Below are 15,851 nucleotides of genomic sequence, written 5' to 3'. Positions count from 1 at the left end.
GAGGTTGCATACATCAGCTCCTGCAGCAGCTATTAAAGGATGGGTGTGCTTTGCCCATGCAGCCTTCTTGGGGTAGGAGCAGGTCATGGCTTTGGATCAGTCTGATATCACCGTGGTATCACTGTCAGGACTGTTGATGATATCAGCCATTTGGTACATTCTACAATTTTAGCTCTTGCCAAGTGGAGTGCCTAGTTTAAGCTCATTATCTAATTCTAGTCATTAGAGAAACAGACACCTCTAGAGAACAAATCATCACACTTAATTTAGACACCAGTTTTGGAATGAGTTTCCTGGTGAAAGTGTTTGCTGCCTTCTATGGGCTATGACATTCTTAGAGAACATGCCAAATTCTGGATTGCCAAAATTAGGTGAGCTGAATCTACTTCTCTCTTCCCCCCACTTAAGCTGTGGAAGCCCATGGAGATATATTACTTTGCTATGTATTTTCCTCCATTTACATTTATGAAGAGTAATGGTAACTCTCTTTCAAACCCTGGTATTCAGTTTTGGTTCATTTTTATTCAAATAGCACAATGTACAGCAGCGCCGCTGTTGCAGCTGAAGTAGGGACTACTTTAAAGGCTAGTAGTCATTAGTAATTGTTATATGGCTAAGGAAAACAATTCCCACTGAAGAAAGTCTGCTGAACAGAGTTCTAGCCACCATTTACAGAGCACTTTGGCAGCTGAAGAAGCAATAAAAATGATAGATGGAAGTAGCAGTGCATCTACAGTGGTTCCAATCTGTTTACTGCTGTTGTGGCATTGCTTTCCCATAGCTTCAGACAAACTCATCAAAATTGTGAAAAATAACAAAAGATAGGCACCATTTGTGAAAGAAGCACATTTGTAGTGATGTAGACATTGAAATGCAAATTAACAAAATGATGGAAAATGGGGTGTGTAAGGCTGCCTCTCAGCACAGTGTGCCCTGTAAAGAACATGGAAGGGGGCAGGGACCTTCCAGAAGGGAGACACTGGGAATTCATAGAGAGGCTAGGAAGCACTGCTGAAAAAATCATACAGAGGGTCTGTGCTTGATGCAGAGCAAACAGGCAGGTAACCCACCAGAAAATACTTGGGAAAAGGCAAATTCAGTCACTGGTATCCTTTGTTAAGACATTTTGTCAAGTTTCTCAAAAATTCATTGAGCCCTTCATCCCTTGCCAGGGTGACATACAGTACCAGTCATCTGAGAGAGTCATCTCTCCCAAAGTAGTCAGTGGAGCAGTGCATGCTTGTACCAGCCAAGGAGCCTGGTCCTGAAAGCTCCTTACCTTCAAGTTTCTGCCAGGTCTATTGTATAGGATGGAAATTGCCACATTTTGAAGCTTCAGCCTGTCAAGATTCCATACAGACAGAATCTCCAAGACCTGTTTTTCCACTGATTGACAGAATACCCACTGGGTACTCAACATGCCTAGAGGGGAGACTTTGGTACTTTGGTCTGGAAAAATTTGCCAGAGCTTTTCCACAACAGACTGAGTTTTGTTTGTTTGGTGGGATTTTTTTGTTGTTGTGGGTTTTTTTTTGTTTTTGGTTTTGTTTTTTAATGCAGAGATGAGAATCATCTTGATTATCTGCTTTCAGTAATGTTGTACCATAATTTAGAGACCTCCTCAGTGTGTATAGACCTCCGGATTTTTTTTCTCGTACCAGTATATTTACAACATTTTTAATGAGAAATTCATCCACATTTGTGGTTAACTTAGTTTTGCTATCACAAACTCAGTATGTTAAGTATGTTTAAAATTTGATCTCCCATATACAACAATGCCTTATGGTTGCTAGGAGTTACTAGAATGTGGGATATATGAAAGAGAGATTTAAAAAAAAACACTGGAGATGGGGTAGCTATATGATATCAATGATTGAGAGAAACTGTGTAAAGAAAAAAACAGGAGTTTCATAAAAGAATACTGCATTCCCCATTGCCTTTTTGTTAGTAAACTATTGTAAATTATTTTTTGCAATGCATATTTGCCTTTTGTAGTCATAGTGGCATGACTTGAGAATGATTTCTTGAATAAGCATTGGTCAGATGGCAGTTCAGGAGCAGTTCAAGTGTGTTTTGCTCACCAGTTGCCAGGTTTTCTCTGGATTATACATATTTTAGTATTTAATTTCAGAAGGCAAAGGAAGGTAAATCCTGAGCTGGCATGAGGATTTTGTGTACAGTCAAGGAGTAACAAAAGTGCGGCTCCAAATTTGGGCCCAGCATGGTAAGATGCAAGAGATGCAGGGGAGAGAATGGCTTTCTGCCACACAGATGTTTAGATATGAGATTTGTGTAATAACCCAGTTTCTTTGAGGAGAATTGGAAGCTGATTATTTAGACTATCTGTGTGTTGAAAAATTATTAATAAAATAGAATATTTGTATTTTGCATATTGTACCAATTAAAGGACAGGTCTCTGTCAATGTATGCAGTGATTCCTTTTGTGTTAATCAACATTATGTATGTGCATTGAGAAGAATGCTGACCCCTAATAATTATTTCTTTTGTAGAAGCCGGAGTGCAAATTAATTAACCAAATTAATTAATGATTAATTATTTCAAGGCTTAATACACTGTGAACTTCTTCCTTTGCCCTGCCATTAACCTTTCCCTGCCTGATTCCAATGGTTTATGAAGGGATGCACTTTTGTAGACAGAAGTACCACATCCTGCATTGTCAGGGGAAGCTCTTCTGTGCTGTCAGCAGCTTCCCGTGGCCCCTGCTATGGGTCATCATCCTTTTGCCCATCCAAAATTGACAGGTGCCTCCTGGACTTGAGTTCCGTGACTGCTGTTCTTGCATAACCCTTGATGTGCTCAGATAAAACCCTGTTCTTTAGTAATTTTCCAGTTATGAAGTGCAGTAAGTATAATTTATTAAAGTACTTTACTGTTAAGATTGCTGTGGTGTGAATCACTATAACTGAAACTCTCTTTGTGTATTAAGCATTTGGAAACTTGAGTAAAGATTTTTTTTTTTCTAATTAACATGCATGCAAATAAAACTGGACCCTCACCTTTACAGGAAATCCATCTCTTAATATGACGTGGCAGTCTGGCTTAGTGCTCAGCGTGGTGGAAATTAAGTTACAGTATTGCCCCCAAGTGCCCAGCTTTGGTACTACTTGAAGTATCACCCACACGTATTTAAAGTGAGATAGTATGCAAACATACATACAGAGAAGGAGCAAAATGCTTGCAAACAGCAGAAAGGCTTGGGATTTTTTCTTTTATTTTATGTTTGTTTGGGGGTTTTGGGGTTTTTTTTAATTTTTTTTTAAAATTTACTATCGCTACCTTGTCACTTACAGGATCAAACACAAAAGAAAAATTACCATCAATTCTTAATCAATTAGATTGCATGTTTACTTGGGACTAAAATTAAATTGACTCATTAGGTTCTGTTAGAATGCTGTAATGCTCTTCTTTCTGGGAGACTGGACATAATATAATGCCATCTCTGTTTTCTTTCCTCATGGTATCTATAATTTCTCTTTTCACTGACATAAGAACAGAAGTCAGTCTGGACTGGGGAGATCAAAGACATGCTTAGTCTGACACTCCATTTGTGGCAGTCAAGAGAGCATCATGAAACTCTGTAACAGACAAACATAAAGTGGTAGTGGTCCCTAGGCAGACTACATCTATTTCTGGTAACCTGCGGGGTTAGAAACACAAAACTGGAAGTGGAATATGTGTCTTGATGTTTAATAAGCTCCAGTGGGCTTTTATGCATGCAATTCTCTACTAGAATTTTAAATTCATGAATGCTTTTGGTCTTAGCAATGTCTTCGAGCAATGATACTGTACAGATTATTATGTGTTGCTTGAGAAAGAGTATTTGTTTGCTTTAAAACTTAAGCAAAGTCAAACATGACTTGATTTCATATCCTTAATTGTCTTAGAAGAAAGAATAAGAAATCCTTCCTTCTTTGTCTTTTTCATCTGTGTCAACCTGTCACGCAGTGCACAAATAATATTCTTTCTGGAGTTATTTTCTGCTTTTCTCTTTCTGAACATCCCTAGTTAGCTAAGTAAGCGCTTGGGACTGATTGTCCTCTACAACAGGTGGATATGTCATAAGTTTTTCTACTGTTATCCTGGTCCTTAGCTGTCTGGTGTTTTTCTAGTGCACATATCCTCATGCTTTGGCTGTTCAATCCAGTCAGCTTTGTAAACATGCCATTCTGTGGCTTCCAGCTTTCCTAGACCTGCCTCCTACTACCCTGACTCTTCTCATTCATCCTTTTTTTGAATTCCAGCTTCCCTTAGTCAAGATACACTTTTGGTCCTCACAGCAACCTGGGAAATACTGTTAGCAAATCACCTTTACTTTCCCACTAATAAGTCAGAGCTGAATTGGGAAACCATTTTTAGCTTAGACTCAGTCAAAAAGCCTGATTTCATGGTTGCTGAAGCTGGTGAGTGGCTTTTGGACTTAGTCTTAGGAGCAAGGAGTTTTAGAGAAAAGGAATCTTTCTCAGATGGCCTTTTTTTCTCTCCGTGTAATTAAGTTATGAAAGTCTTAAGGGGCAAGATGTTGGGGGTTTTTGTGAATTTTTTTTTTTCTGAACAATTTAATACCATCTTTTTAAAAATCATATGTAATGATAAATATATACAGAACTGGGAAATCTACTGTAAAAAAATAGTTGGACACTAATGTGATTTCCCCTTTCATTAAGTGCCATGTTAGAGCTGCAGACAATGGGCAGTAAATCAGGAGTGGAATAAAATTAATATTGAATTGGCCTTTTTTCACTCAGTTTTCCTAAAACAAGAACTTATTGGGCAATGAAAGGACAATGAGTTTAAATTCATCTGAAAAGTATTTCTATTTCATTCTGCCTTTACAGAAAATGTGTACTTGATCCATGTAACTTGACTGCATTTGCACACTTCTGTAAGGCATTACATAAATATTTGGAACATAACTTCTACTGTATAAGTCCAGCATTTGGGTGAACACCTTCAAGCTTCTGAGAAATCTTGCAGTTCTGTATATAGTGGTGTTATTGTATAAAATAAATGTGCATGTCTGCATTTAGTCTTACAGCCTACTAAAATTGAAACCCTATTCCTCTGCCTAAAACTTGGCCAGTCAGAGGTCAGCTTTCCCCCAGAACAGGTTCCTGTAATTGCCAGCAGTATTTCCTACTCTGTCCTCTTTAAATTGTTCGATGTTAGTTCATCACACTCTATCAATGGTGCATTTTGCTGGACAGGCAGTCTGTTTCCTCTGAAAGGGAGAGGATCAGCATCAGTGGTGGTCGCTTGAAGAAACCTTCAGCTCTTTAGGATTTTGCAGTTGAACAGAGATATTTATATAGTTTTATTCACTCAGAAGAACCTGAGGTTGCTGCAGATTTTCACACATTATCAGCCTTAATCCATACACTTTAAATTTTTCCTATCTGTTGTTGTAAATCCTGTGTCATCTGTTGAAGTCAAACCTAATCTGAACTTGTTTAAATAGGATTTTTTAATGAATTGGAATTTAACCTGAAGTATTCATCTCATCTCTATTGGTCCTGAACCAGGCTGACTAAATATTTATTTTCAGCCATTGGCTTAGAATAAACATTGGTCTAAAACCTGATACCCTCTAATGAGAACCTGTTGAGCAATGTTTCTTTTCTAGGCTGGATAAGGAGAGCTGTAACTAAAATGCAGTTTCCTGGAGATGCCAGTTTTATTTTAATGCCTGTTCTAATGGCAACAGTTGACTATTAATAGCCAACAGCATGCTCTGAGTACCAGTAGGGCAAACCAGCCTGTCTTCATCAATTGTATACAGAAATGTATACGTTATGTATCCTTTGTGTTTATGTACTTGGAAATTGATTGATGGTGAGGGAGGAGATGAGCTAATGGTCCTGGTGCTCTTCCTTCCAGTAATCCCCATCTCTCCTTATTAAACTCTTCAACTCCTTATGCTCCCTATGCAGCACAATAGAACATCTCACTTAGTCCTTCAATACCTACTGGAGATTTAGGAAGTTGGAGAAAAGGTGCAAGCCAGAGTAGCAGGAATGTAAGTTGTGCACAAAATCTGACAGAGGTGCTGGAAATAATTGCAAAATTCAGCTGAAGACCCACCTTGGTGAGATGAGCCTTCTTTTTATTTTTTTTTAATTATTTAATATGAACAGTTTAATTAACTGTGTTTGTCCTGAACAAGGAACTGACCACTTTGGTGAGATGAGCCTTCATTTTAACATTTTTCTTTATTCACATGAACAGTTTAATTAACTGGTTTTGTCCTGAACAAGGAACTGTAGTGGAACAATTTCCCTTGGAGATGAATATGAATCAGAACTGCTCTGAAAAATGTGGAGCTTCTTGTTCTTAATCTTTGTACCACTCTGTGGGAGAAACACAGCTTTGGTGGTCTTAGGGAAACAAGGACTCCTTCTCAGCTTGTTTTGGAGATGAAATAGACTGTGATGTGAGGAGCGGCAAAATCTCCAAATAATGCATCTGGGGCTCCTTTGCCCCATAAGCTCAGGGAACTGCAGTACACATGGAAATAATTCTACAGTATAGAAATACATTTGGTTAAAGCATCATGCAAGATTTCAGCATCATACAAATATCCAAAAATAGAGTTTGGCTATACATGCAACCTTTGCTTCACCATTTCCTGCAGTCAGAAGTTTAATTTTATAATTTCAGCCATATATATTGATATAATTTTTTTTCCTACTGGCATTTCAAATAGCTTTACTAAAAAGATGAAATAAAGTCACAGGCAATATATACCTTCAGCACAGATCAGTGCATGGGTCACCATTCTTTTAGTCAGTTAAACTTGGAAAGGCAACCACTTGTTGAAATCAAACCAGAGGTGATAAGAACAGGAAGGCAAACAGACCAAATTCCTATCCTTCAATTATTTACCAGCACAACTGGATGGAATTAGTGAAACTGAAGACAGCAAAAGCAAAGGAAGATCAATGTTAGCTGTATATTCAAGTATCTCCCATGGCTGGCTGTAAGCAATGCCACAGTATTTTTAAAAAAGGAAATTGAAGAGTGCTTTTTGCATTTAACTGTAATATGCTACCTGAAGAAACCGAAAACCATTCATCTGTGCCAGTGCAGACCAGTGTGCTGGAAAGTATTTATGCTCAGAAGGGGAAATTCCAACACTTTTTAGAAAATACTGTGGAGTAGAGTATAGAGAAGTATGCTCTAATTTCTGGTGTCAGCACATCACAGCACATCACCAGGAATTAGCGTTGTATGCAGAGATCCTTACTGGGTCTATTCCTGTTCATCATCTTTGTAAAATGGCTGGATGATTGGACAGAGTGTATAGTGAGCAAGTTTGCTGACGGCAGAAAACTGGGAGGATTGGCTAATGCATCAGAGGATCATCCTGCCACCCAGATGGGCCTCAGCAGACTGGAGATAAGGACTAAAAAGGACCTCGTGCATTTCAACACAGGGAAGTGCACAGTCCTGCACCTGGGAAGGAACAGCCTCAGGCGCCAGCACATGCTGGAGGCCAGCAGCTGGAAAACAGCTTTGCAGAAAAGGGTCTAGGACACCTAGCTGACCATCAGCCGGCAGTCTGCCCTTGTGGCACACCTGGAGTACTGTGTCCAGCTGTACACTCTCCAGTACAAGAGGGATGTGGAGAAAGTCCAGGGTGGGGACGGGGGGCATGGTGGTGCAGTCCATAAGGTGATTGAGAGTCTGCAGCATTCCTTATACGAGGAAATGCTGAAAGAGCTGGGACTGTTTAGTCTGGAGAAGCTTTTCAAGGGCCAGAAGACTGTCATCAAAGTGTATGAATATCTGAAGGGAGGCTGTAAAGAAGACAGTGGTACCTAGTGACAGAACAGACCATGGGCACAAACTGAAACATGGCATGTTCCTTCTGAGCATCAAGAAACACTTTTACTTTGAGGGTGACCAAGCACAGGCACAGGTTGCCCAGAGAAGTTGTGGAAGTCTTTATCCTTGGAAGTATTCAAAAGCTTTCTGGACACAATTCTGGGCAACTGACCATAGATAACCCTGCCTAAGCAGGGGGGTTAGACCAGATGACCCCCAGAGCTCCCTGTGGTTCTGCAATCATGTCTTGGAGCTAAAATATCACATTAAACTTTGTTGCAGACTTTTGCCAAGGCGGTGGCTTGGGTAACCCAACTGCTGTGGGTACTTGTTCATGGCTGTAGCAGCCCAAGGCAGATAGTGATGTGCCAAGCATATCATTCCTCAGGAGGGTTGTCTACAGAAGCCTAAATGCTTCCATCATGTTACCCCACTGAGGCATGTATAAGTGGGTGATAATAGAAAATATATACTGACATTTCTAAATAAATGTCATAGAGAAATTCCCAGAAATAGTCAGAAAATTTTCCTTTCTTAATGTTAATATAGAATGTGTTCTGCATGCACTTTACATTCTTTATTTCTGAAGACCATATTTTTTTGCTATGTCAAAGTGTGTCTTTGGTAGGATAGTACTACTTTATTATCTAACAGTTTTACATCGTTCAGATCGTAATTGGGTTCTGTGCTGTATGATAACTCTAATGGAAATATGGTTCAAAGGCAGCTCTTTCTTAGCACCAAGGACTCATAGTACAAAACTTGCCTATGTCCCACTCTTCACTGGATCTCTGTGCTGCTACAGTTGTTTCCCCAAATCTCTGTCTGAAGTGATGATAAGGGTGAATTTGCATGAGTGATGAAAGCACCTGAGGCCAGTACTGTGCAGGCCAGTAAATATGCCATTGGGAGGATTCATGAGTCTGAAAATCACAGAATATGCAGACTTTGGTCAAAACACAGGCTGCAGTGGCTGATTATTTTCCCAGCATCTTTCTTCTATGCTCTGTTTAAAGCTTGTTGACTAGGGGTAAGGATTTGTAGTCAAGGTCCAGTGAGATAGCCCTTGGCACAGTATGTTAAGAAAAGAGAAGGCTTTTACTTCGAGTGTGCTGTTGCTCACTGATGAAGATACAAGCGATTTTTTGAGGTCTTTTGCCCAGAACCAGTGACAGCAAAAGGTTTTATCAAAGTCAGCTTAGATTCTGAGCAATATTTTTAAAACCATTAATACAGATTTTGTTTCTGATATACTTATTTGTAAAAAAAACGTCATTCTTTATTAGTATGCTATGTGGAGCTTTTCATTCCACTTTGTTGTACAAATGAATAAGAATTGAAAATGATATTCCAAGACAATTTTTATTTCTATCAGTCTTTTTATTTGTGATTTTAAGCACTGATTTATTGTACATGCTCAAAAATATATGTATTCTCTTTCACAGCTGCAAAGGTTTTTTGAGATATTCTTCAGAAACAGTTCTCCCCAACAAGCCTTCAACAACATGAAAGAGGCTATAAACAAACTTCTACTTATAACTGAGGTCTTCAGCAAATCATCTGCCTCAGGACCAAATTCTTTCAATCAGTAAGTGACTTGCAGTAGTCATTGTAATGCTAATGTCAAGATAGCTCCTTAGAAGAGAATAAAAATTGCAGAAGATACAAGAATCTTAAAATAAAAAATTCCTATCTATTTCATACTTCTTTATAAAGTAAAGACATGCTGCATTTAAGGAGTACAACTCAATATTCACAGTGTTTCTAGTTTGTGAAAAGGTTATGATGACTACTTAGGACCAGATGCTGTTCTAATGAAGTGTTTCAGGCAGCACAAATGGACAGAAATCACTCACAATTGGGCTAGTCCTAACATACATAAAGCTGTATTTCCTTTCAGGGAGCATTCTGTCATATGTCAAATATTTAATGCTAGAGTAGCCCAGGTTGTTCAGAGCTGTCTCTGGCAAGCAATCTGAACAGGAGACACTGTAAAACACTTTATAAAGTGTATGCTGTGAAATATACTTAGGCACCAACAGTCACATTTCTGTGTGTAATCACTACTATTAGTGTTATAATTCTTACACATAAATCAACCTCAATTATGTAATATTTTTACTAAATAAAATTATTATTTGTTCTATGTATGTTATGTCCCATCCCTGACATTTTTATGATAAGTACTAAATAAGTTGCTATTTATTAAATTTATGTGTTTAAGCTATTTTGAGAACCAGGTGTTTTAGTAGCAGTAATGTAAAGCTCATTATTTGACTTACACAAGTTGGGAATAAAGCTTACATTGTGAGTGGAGAGGGTAGCAAAGAGGGGAGGAGTGTAATGGGGATGAAGCTATTTTGACAGTGGTCCAAAATCCCTTTTTTACCAATTAAATGGACTCTCTTGTTTGTGTTACACAAGACTTGCTTATAACTCCTGGTCCATGCCTCCAAACATCCCCATAGCTGCAGCAGAGCTCTTTGCTCAACTGAGCCTGGGGTGTTTCACCATCTCTTCCCCTCCAAATATCTTCAAAGCTTTTGCAGGACCTCATTCACTCTCCTCAAAAGGCACTTTTCCCTTCAGTATAATTTACCTCCCTCTATGTCAAACATTAAAACCACCTTTATATAGCACTATTTTCATCACCTCACAGTCTGACTTCTTCCGTGTTTCATGCTGCTAACTCTTCTTAGAAATTTATTAAGTCTGTATCACATGTTGTTTCTTGACCTGTGTGTATGTTTTCCTGCATGACTTCTCTGGACCTGTGTGTGTATTGTATTTTACTGTGTACAGGGACATGGTTCAGTTATGGGCTTGGCAGTCCTAGGTTTATGATTGGAAACAATGATCTTAAAGGTCTTTTCCAACCTAAATTATTCTATGATTCTATATTTCACAACAGTACCTAACATCACAGAAACTGATTCTTTTTATATTGTATTTCAGATGCAGCCAATGTTTTCAAATGCTAACCTTTGATATTGGATTCAGCATGTCCATACACCCAGTAGTTCTTAAGGTGAGAAAATTGCACAAATTATTGCTTCACTCAAAAAAATCACACCAAGAACACAGCAGAAAAACCTCTTTGATAGGTACCTTCAAATGTCTAAGAAATGTACACTTTAATATTAATTTTGGCTGATTGTGAAGAGTTTCTGTAGAAGAAACCAGTTTTTAGAGTCAGAGTTCCTATGATGAAATTCACCAGACAATCAAAATGTGCAAACTTCTCAGTTTATGTTAAAAGATTAACTATTACCCCAAATGAATATCAGTGAAACAAAATCCATAGGAAGCACTGCATGAAAGTGGATTTAGGTTTTAAATGTGACAGACCAAAGATGAATGGAGGAAGTTAAAAAACCACAGTTGACTCTTAATACAAATAAAGTTCTTCATAAATTGGATTGTACTTCATAATTTCATTACCTGCTTTGACCTCCACTGTGCTGCCTTCTTCCTGGGTGTTCCACAAGGCCCTTAAAAGCAGGGAAATGAGACCTGTGCCGGTTTTTGTACCACTCTTGCCTCAGAGCAACCTGTCCTGAAACAATTTTTGTACTGCATTCCAGCTGTTTTCACTACCTCATGTGTACACATGAATATGCATATCCTTAGGTATGTAGAATGTTTCTTTATATTTATGATATACAAATATTAACAACAATTAGTTAATATATCTCCACTTAAAATCTGTTCAAGTGTCTAGTAATAACACTGCAGTTAATTTCTGAATTCTTCAGAAAAAAAATCCTTTAAACACATAGGGAAAATGCACACATGAAAGAAAGTTTGCAGAATTTAAGCTGTCCATGAAGACAATATTTTTTAATTAGTCTAGGAAGACTTATTTAGCTAGTACAAGAAATGTGGTATGTCATAACAACTCAATAATTGCATACCAGGCTGTAAAAAAATTATCCCAGAAGAGCTTAAAAAATAAAACATAACATTTACCTTCCTGCATAGAAGGTAAGAATTATTCAACTATTCAACTATTATCCGTTACCCATAAGTTTACAGTAAATCAGTGGGATTTTTCCCAGAAGAGCTTAAAAAATAAAACATAACATTTACCTTCCTGCATAGAAAGTAAGAACTATTCAACTATTATCCGTTACCTATAAGTTTACAGTAAATAAGTGGGATTTAGTATTTTCTTCTGAAAAAACAAATGTCTTTAGAAAATAGCTGTTGATAATTAATACAGCATTGACTTTGAATATTATACCTTGGAATTTATAGTATGCACACAACCTAGTCATATTGGTGCTACATATGTGTTTATTGGTGTTATAGTAATATTTCATAACCATGAATTTGTTAATTGTGTTTATATATTGTAAAACTTATACTTTCATCCGTAGTAAGAGATGTTCTGTAGTAATCCTTAGTACATGAGTTTTTTATGAGTTATATTAATATATAACCTGATATTTTATATTTTAGAATCAAATATCAAATAAAATACGGTAAAAAAAAAATCTTTTCACACGTGTCTGCAATACTGCACTGTGTCCACTGGAGGGCAGCAAACATTGCGGTATGGAGTAGTGACAGACAACGTGGCGCAGCATTTGTTGTTTTATAATCCTGTCTTCAAATAAAATACGGTAAAAAAAAAATCTTTTGACACGTGTCTGCAATACTGCACTCTGTCCACTGGAGGACAGCAAACATTGCGGTATGGAGTAGTGACAATGCGGCGCAGCGTTTGTTGTTTTATAATCCTGTCACTTTGTGTTGTTATTGCCTTTTTTAAAGTCCCAGTTTAGTATTTATTGCTATGAGAAGACTGGACTTTTTATTTAAACTGTAAATTTTAATTTTTTTTTTCCAACAGGTGCATGAAAACTTTGACTTCCAAGTTGAGAATGAGTCGACTACTCAGGACCAAATTTCCAAAGAACTTCTTTTTGAAGATACATTTAAATTTCTCTTATCTAATGAATCCTCAACAACCAGTTCCATAGAAGCTTTGCAAAAAATATATGAGTCATCTGTGAGCAAGGTTGTTCACTCCAACTTTTCTGTATTATTATTTGAAAATACTTAATTTTAATTTGTGTGCTTCTGAAACTGTTTGTGCCAGCTTATAGAATGAAGGACTTATTTAATCAGAACCATCTTTTATTGTATTCTTTGGAGTAAAACTGTAGTTAATTGAACAATTGAGTTTTTTTTGTTAAAAATTCCACACTCAAATAATGTAATTTTCAAAAATACAGTGATTGAAAGATATATTTAAAGCTTTAAAAATCAATTTTCCCACTATTTTTTAAAATGGTCTTTTTAAAATATAAGTATCTGTGTGTTTTCACAATTTCATCCAGAATTGGTTAACTCATGCTTGGAGATCCATGAGCATCAGAATTAGATTATATTCCTTACAACTTTGTGTCTAATTCTCAATGCAAGATCCAGTTCCAGTATTTTTTATTTTTTTGCACTTATAGAATCTGCATAAATTTTACTTCACTAGTGAAAACCATTTCTGACAAGCTGAAATCTCTTTCAGCAATATTTCTCTCAGTCTGGGAACTTTTAAGGATTCATTTCTGAGGAGTCTCTTGCTTGAAAGACTTATGGGGACTAAATTGTCCAGGCAACTTCTGCCTCTTGGACAGATGTTGCTAAAACAGGATCATGAGTTCTAAATTCATGTCAGGATAAGGTAGAAATCTGCAGACATCCAGACATACAGTGATTACCCAGCCTGTGTTCCAGAGACAGGTAGTTTCTGTGGGTTCATTTCTAGACAAAGCTAGGGCACAGTGTGCTTTATTCTAGACTGAAAAATAGGATGAGCTCTCTAGGAGCTGGCTGGCTGAGGTTAGGGTTGGTTGAGAGCTGCTGTTCCTATGATCAATGATCAGTGAAGGGATTGAGGTCTAATGAAATCTTTCCATGTGATTTCACCAGAACATGCTGCCCTTTCCTTCCCAGGATGGAACATACAACAGAGAAGATGAGCAATGTTTCTCTTTGGAAGAGATAAATTCAATGACTACTTTCATAAAGGAGCTGAAGAGTCTTGGACAATTTGAGCTGGTAAAATAAATAGGGGTTTGTTTTATTGGATATATATTTTATGTAAATCTCTTAACATTTCTTCCTCATTACCATTCTCTGCTGTCTCTGGCATATGTAATTAGGCTGGATTGGCAGGGAAGCAAGAAGATTGAGGTAACACTGATTTTACTTTGGTGGATCATTTAAATTTAATTTAAAATAGATAAAGAAATACAACAGAGTATTTGAACTGAGCTTCCACTGAACAGGACAGCTAAAGCAGAAACAGAGATCAGGAAACAGAAGGAAAAGAAAAGAAGGAGAACCATGTAAATGACTAATGAGGTGGTAAGAAAATGAATGACAATGAAGCAAAAGCAGAAGTGAGTGGACAGACTAGAGAAAGTACAATACTGAGATCATGATCAGAGAGTAGATCTCTCATGATCAGAGAGTAGATGTAGATGAAAAAGTGGCAAAAAAAAGCAGGTGGAATATGTTCTCTTCTTCATGCTTTGAGCTAATTTTTGGAGAAAAACACAGATGAAGGAATAACAGTGTCTGTGAATAGGCACTGTTAATGAAGGAAATGGTGAGTATTCAGAAAATAAAGGATTTGCAACTGAGTGTTGTTCAGAAAGTGTGTATGATATTAGGATTTCTGTGAGATTTCCTGGATGAGTATTAGGGATAGAGACTGATGACACTTTCTGAAGAAGCATTGAGTCTAATATATCTGGAATCCATTGAATCATCTGTGTTGGAAGGGGCCCAGAAGGATCAAGTCCAACTCTTAATGGCCAATGCAGGGATTGAATCTGTAACCTTGGTATTAGCTTCATTCTCTGACCAACTGAGCTAACCTCAGGGCCAGTTCAGAGGCAGAGGAGATCAACTTCCATGTCAATACTGCTAATCCTGATTTGCAAGGCTGGGCATGACAGTCCTTTTCTAAGTATGTGGGAAAGGGCATTAATATATAACCAGCCCTATGCTGTATATATTATCTTCTGATCATTTTTCACATCTTTGCATTCTACGAACATCATACTGTTGTCTCAAATCAGTGTCTCTCTTCTCAGCTTTTCCCTTCTTCTGCACCCAACATCCAAATGTTGCTGCACGACCTGTATCGGATGGTAGACCCAATGAGGCGGCTTAGCTCAGTCCTGGCTGTGCACTGGTTGCTTTCCACTGTCCTTCAACAGTTCCAGTTCGTGAATAAAGAGGCAAATCTTTCAGAGTGGTAAGATAACTGTGGTTGCTTTCCACTGTCCTTCAACAGTTCCAGTTCGTGAATAAAGAGGCACATACAAATCTTTCAGAGTGGTAAGATAACTACTATAAATGTTGAAGGTAGTTTCTCAAGTAATATATAATTGGAATGTCTCCAGTGAGCATCATAAAACTTAAACCTTCAGTAGATGTATGTGTACTTGCAACCTTTGAGATGAAGGTCAGTCAGCCCATACAGAGCCCTTCCAGCCATTTGGCCATCAGAACTGTAGATAGGTTCCTAAATAGAACAGGTTTTGCTTCTCTATCTAATATGAAGGACTCTGGATTGAAAATTAATTGGAACTATGGTAATTTCTTTAAAGAAAGGTTAATTAGGTGCATTTTTTTCTAAACCACTGTGAACTCTAAATTAGGAGCGTTTCCCAGGGTTAAGACTGTCTTAATTTATGTACCAATTAAAAGCAAAACTGTAGAGAAAACATAAAATTTCAGGTGAAGATTTTTCTAAAATAATTAATAATTTTGATTTGCTCCAAATTTTCTGTCCAACAAAAGACAGGTCAGAGAGCATAATACTCTGAGTACATCACTTTAACTCCTTGTGAAAAGATGGAAAAAATGATGTAATGACAAGGTTAGATACACTGAATTTTTGGCAAAAAATTTTAACTTTTGTGAGGGGAGAAAGAGGAAAGGAATGACAGAACAAGAGAAGAAGCAAAGGTGGAGGGAAGGAGGGAGGGAGG

General features: G+C 37.5%; 1 protein-coding gene across 9 annotated transcripts in view; it reads left to right on the top strand.

The window, feature by feature from the left end:
- The window catches only part of CPED1 (cadherin like and PC-esterase domain containing 1), a 138,277-nt gene that overhangs the window by 49,104 nt on the left and 73,322 nt on the right, over window positions 1-15,851 (top strand). For 4 of the 9 annotated variants that reach the window (XM_039726888.1, XM_039726885.1, XM_039726887.1 and 1 more), the window contains exons 8-13: window positions 9,288-9,430; window positions 10,798-10,870; window positions 12,698-12,865; window positions 13,777-13,905; window positions 14,949-15,049; window positions 15,127-15,195. In XM_039726888.1, coding sequence (XP_039582822.1) covers window positions 9,288-9,430; window positions 10,798-10,870; window positions 12,698-12,865; window positions 13,777-13,905; window positions 14,949-15,049; window positions 15,127-15,195 — 683 coding nt within the window. The other 5 variants (XM_039726892.1, XM_039726891.1, XM_039726890.1 and 2 more) reach the window with 4 other exon arrangements.

The sequence above is a fragment of the Passer montanus genome, unplaced genomic scaffold (assembly GCF_014805655.1).
Source record: "Passer montanus isolate IOZ18808 unplaced genomic scaffold, ASM1480565v1 scaffold6, whole genome shotgun sequence".
Lineage (NCBI taxonomy): Eukaryota > Metazoa > Chordata > Aves > Passeriformes > Passeridae > Passer > Passer montanus.
This window is presented reverse-complemented; position numbering and strand designations above follow the sequence as displayed.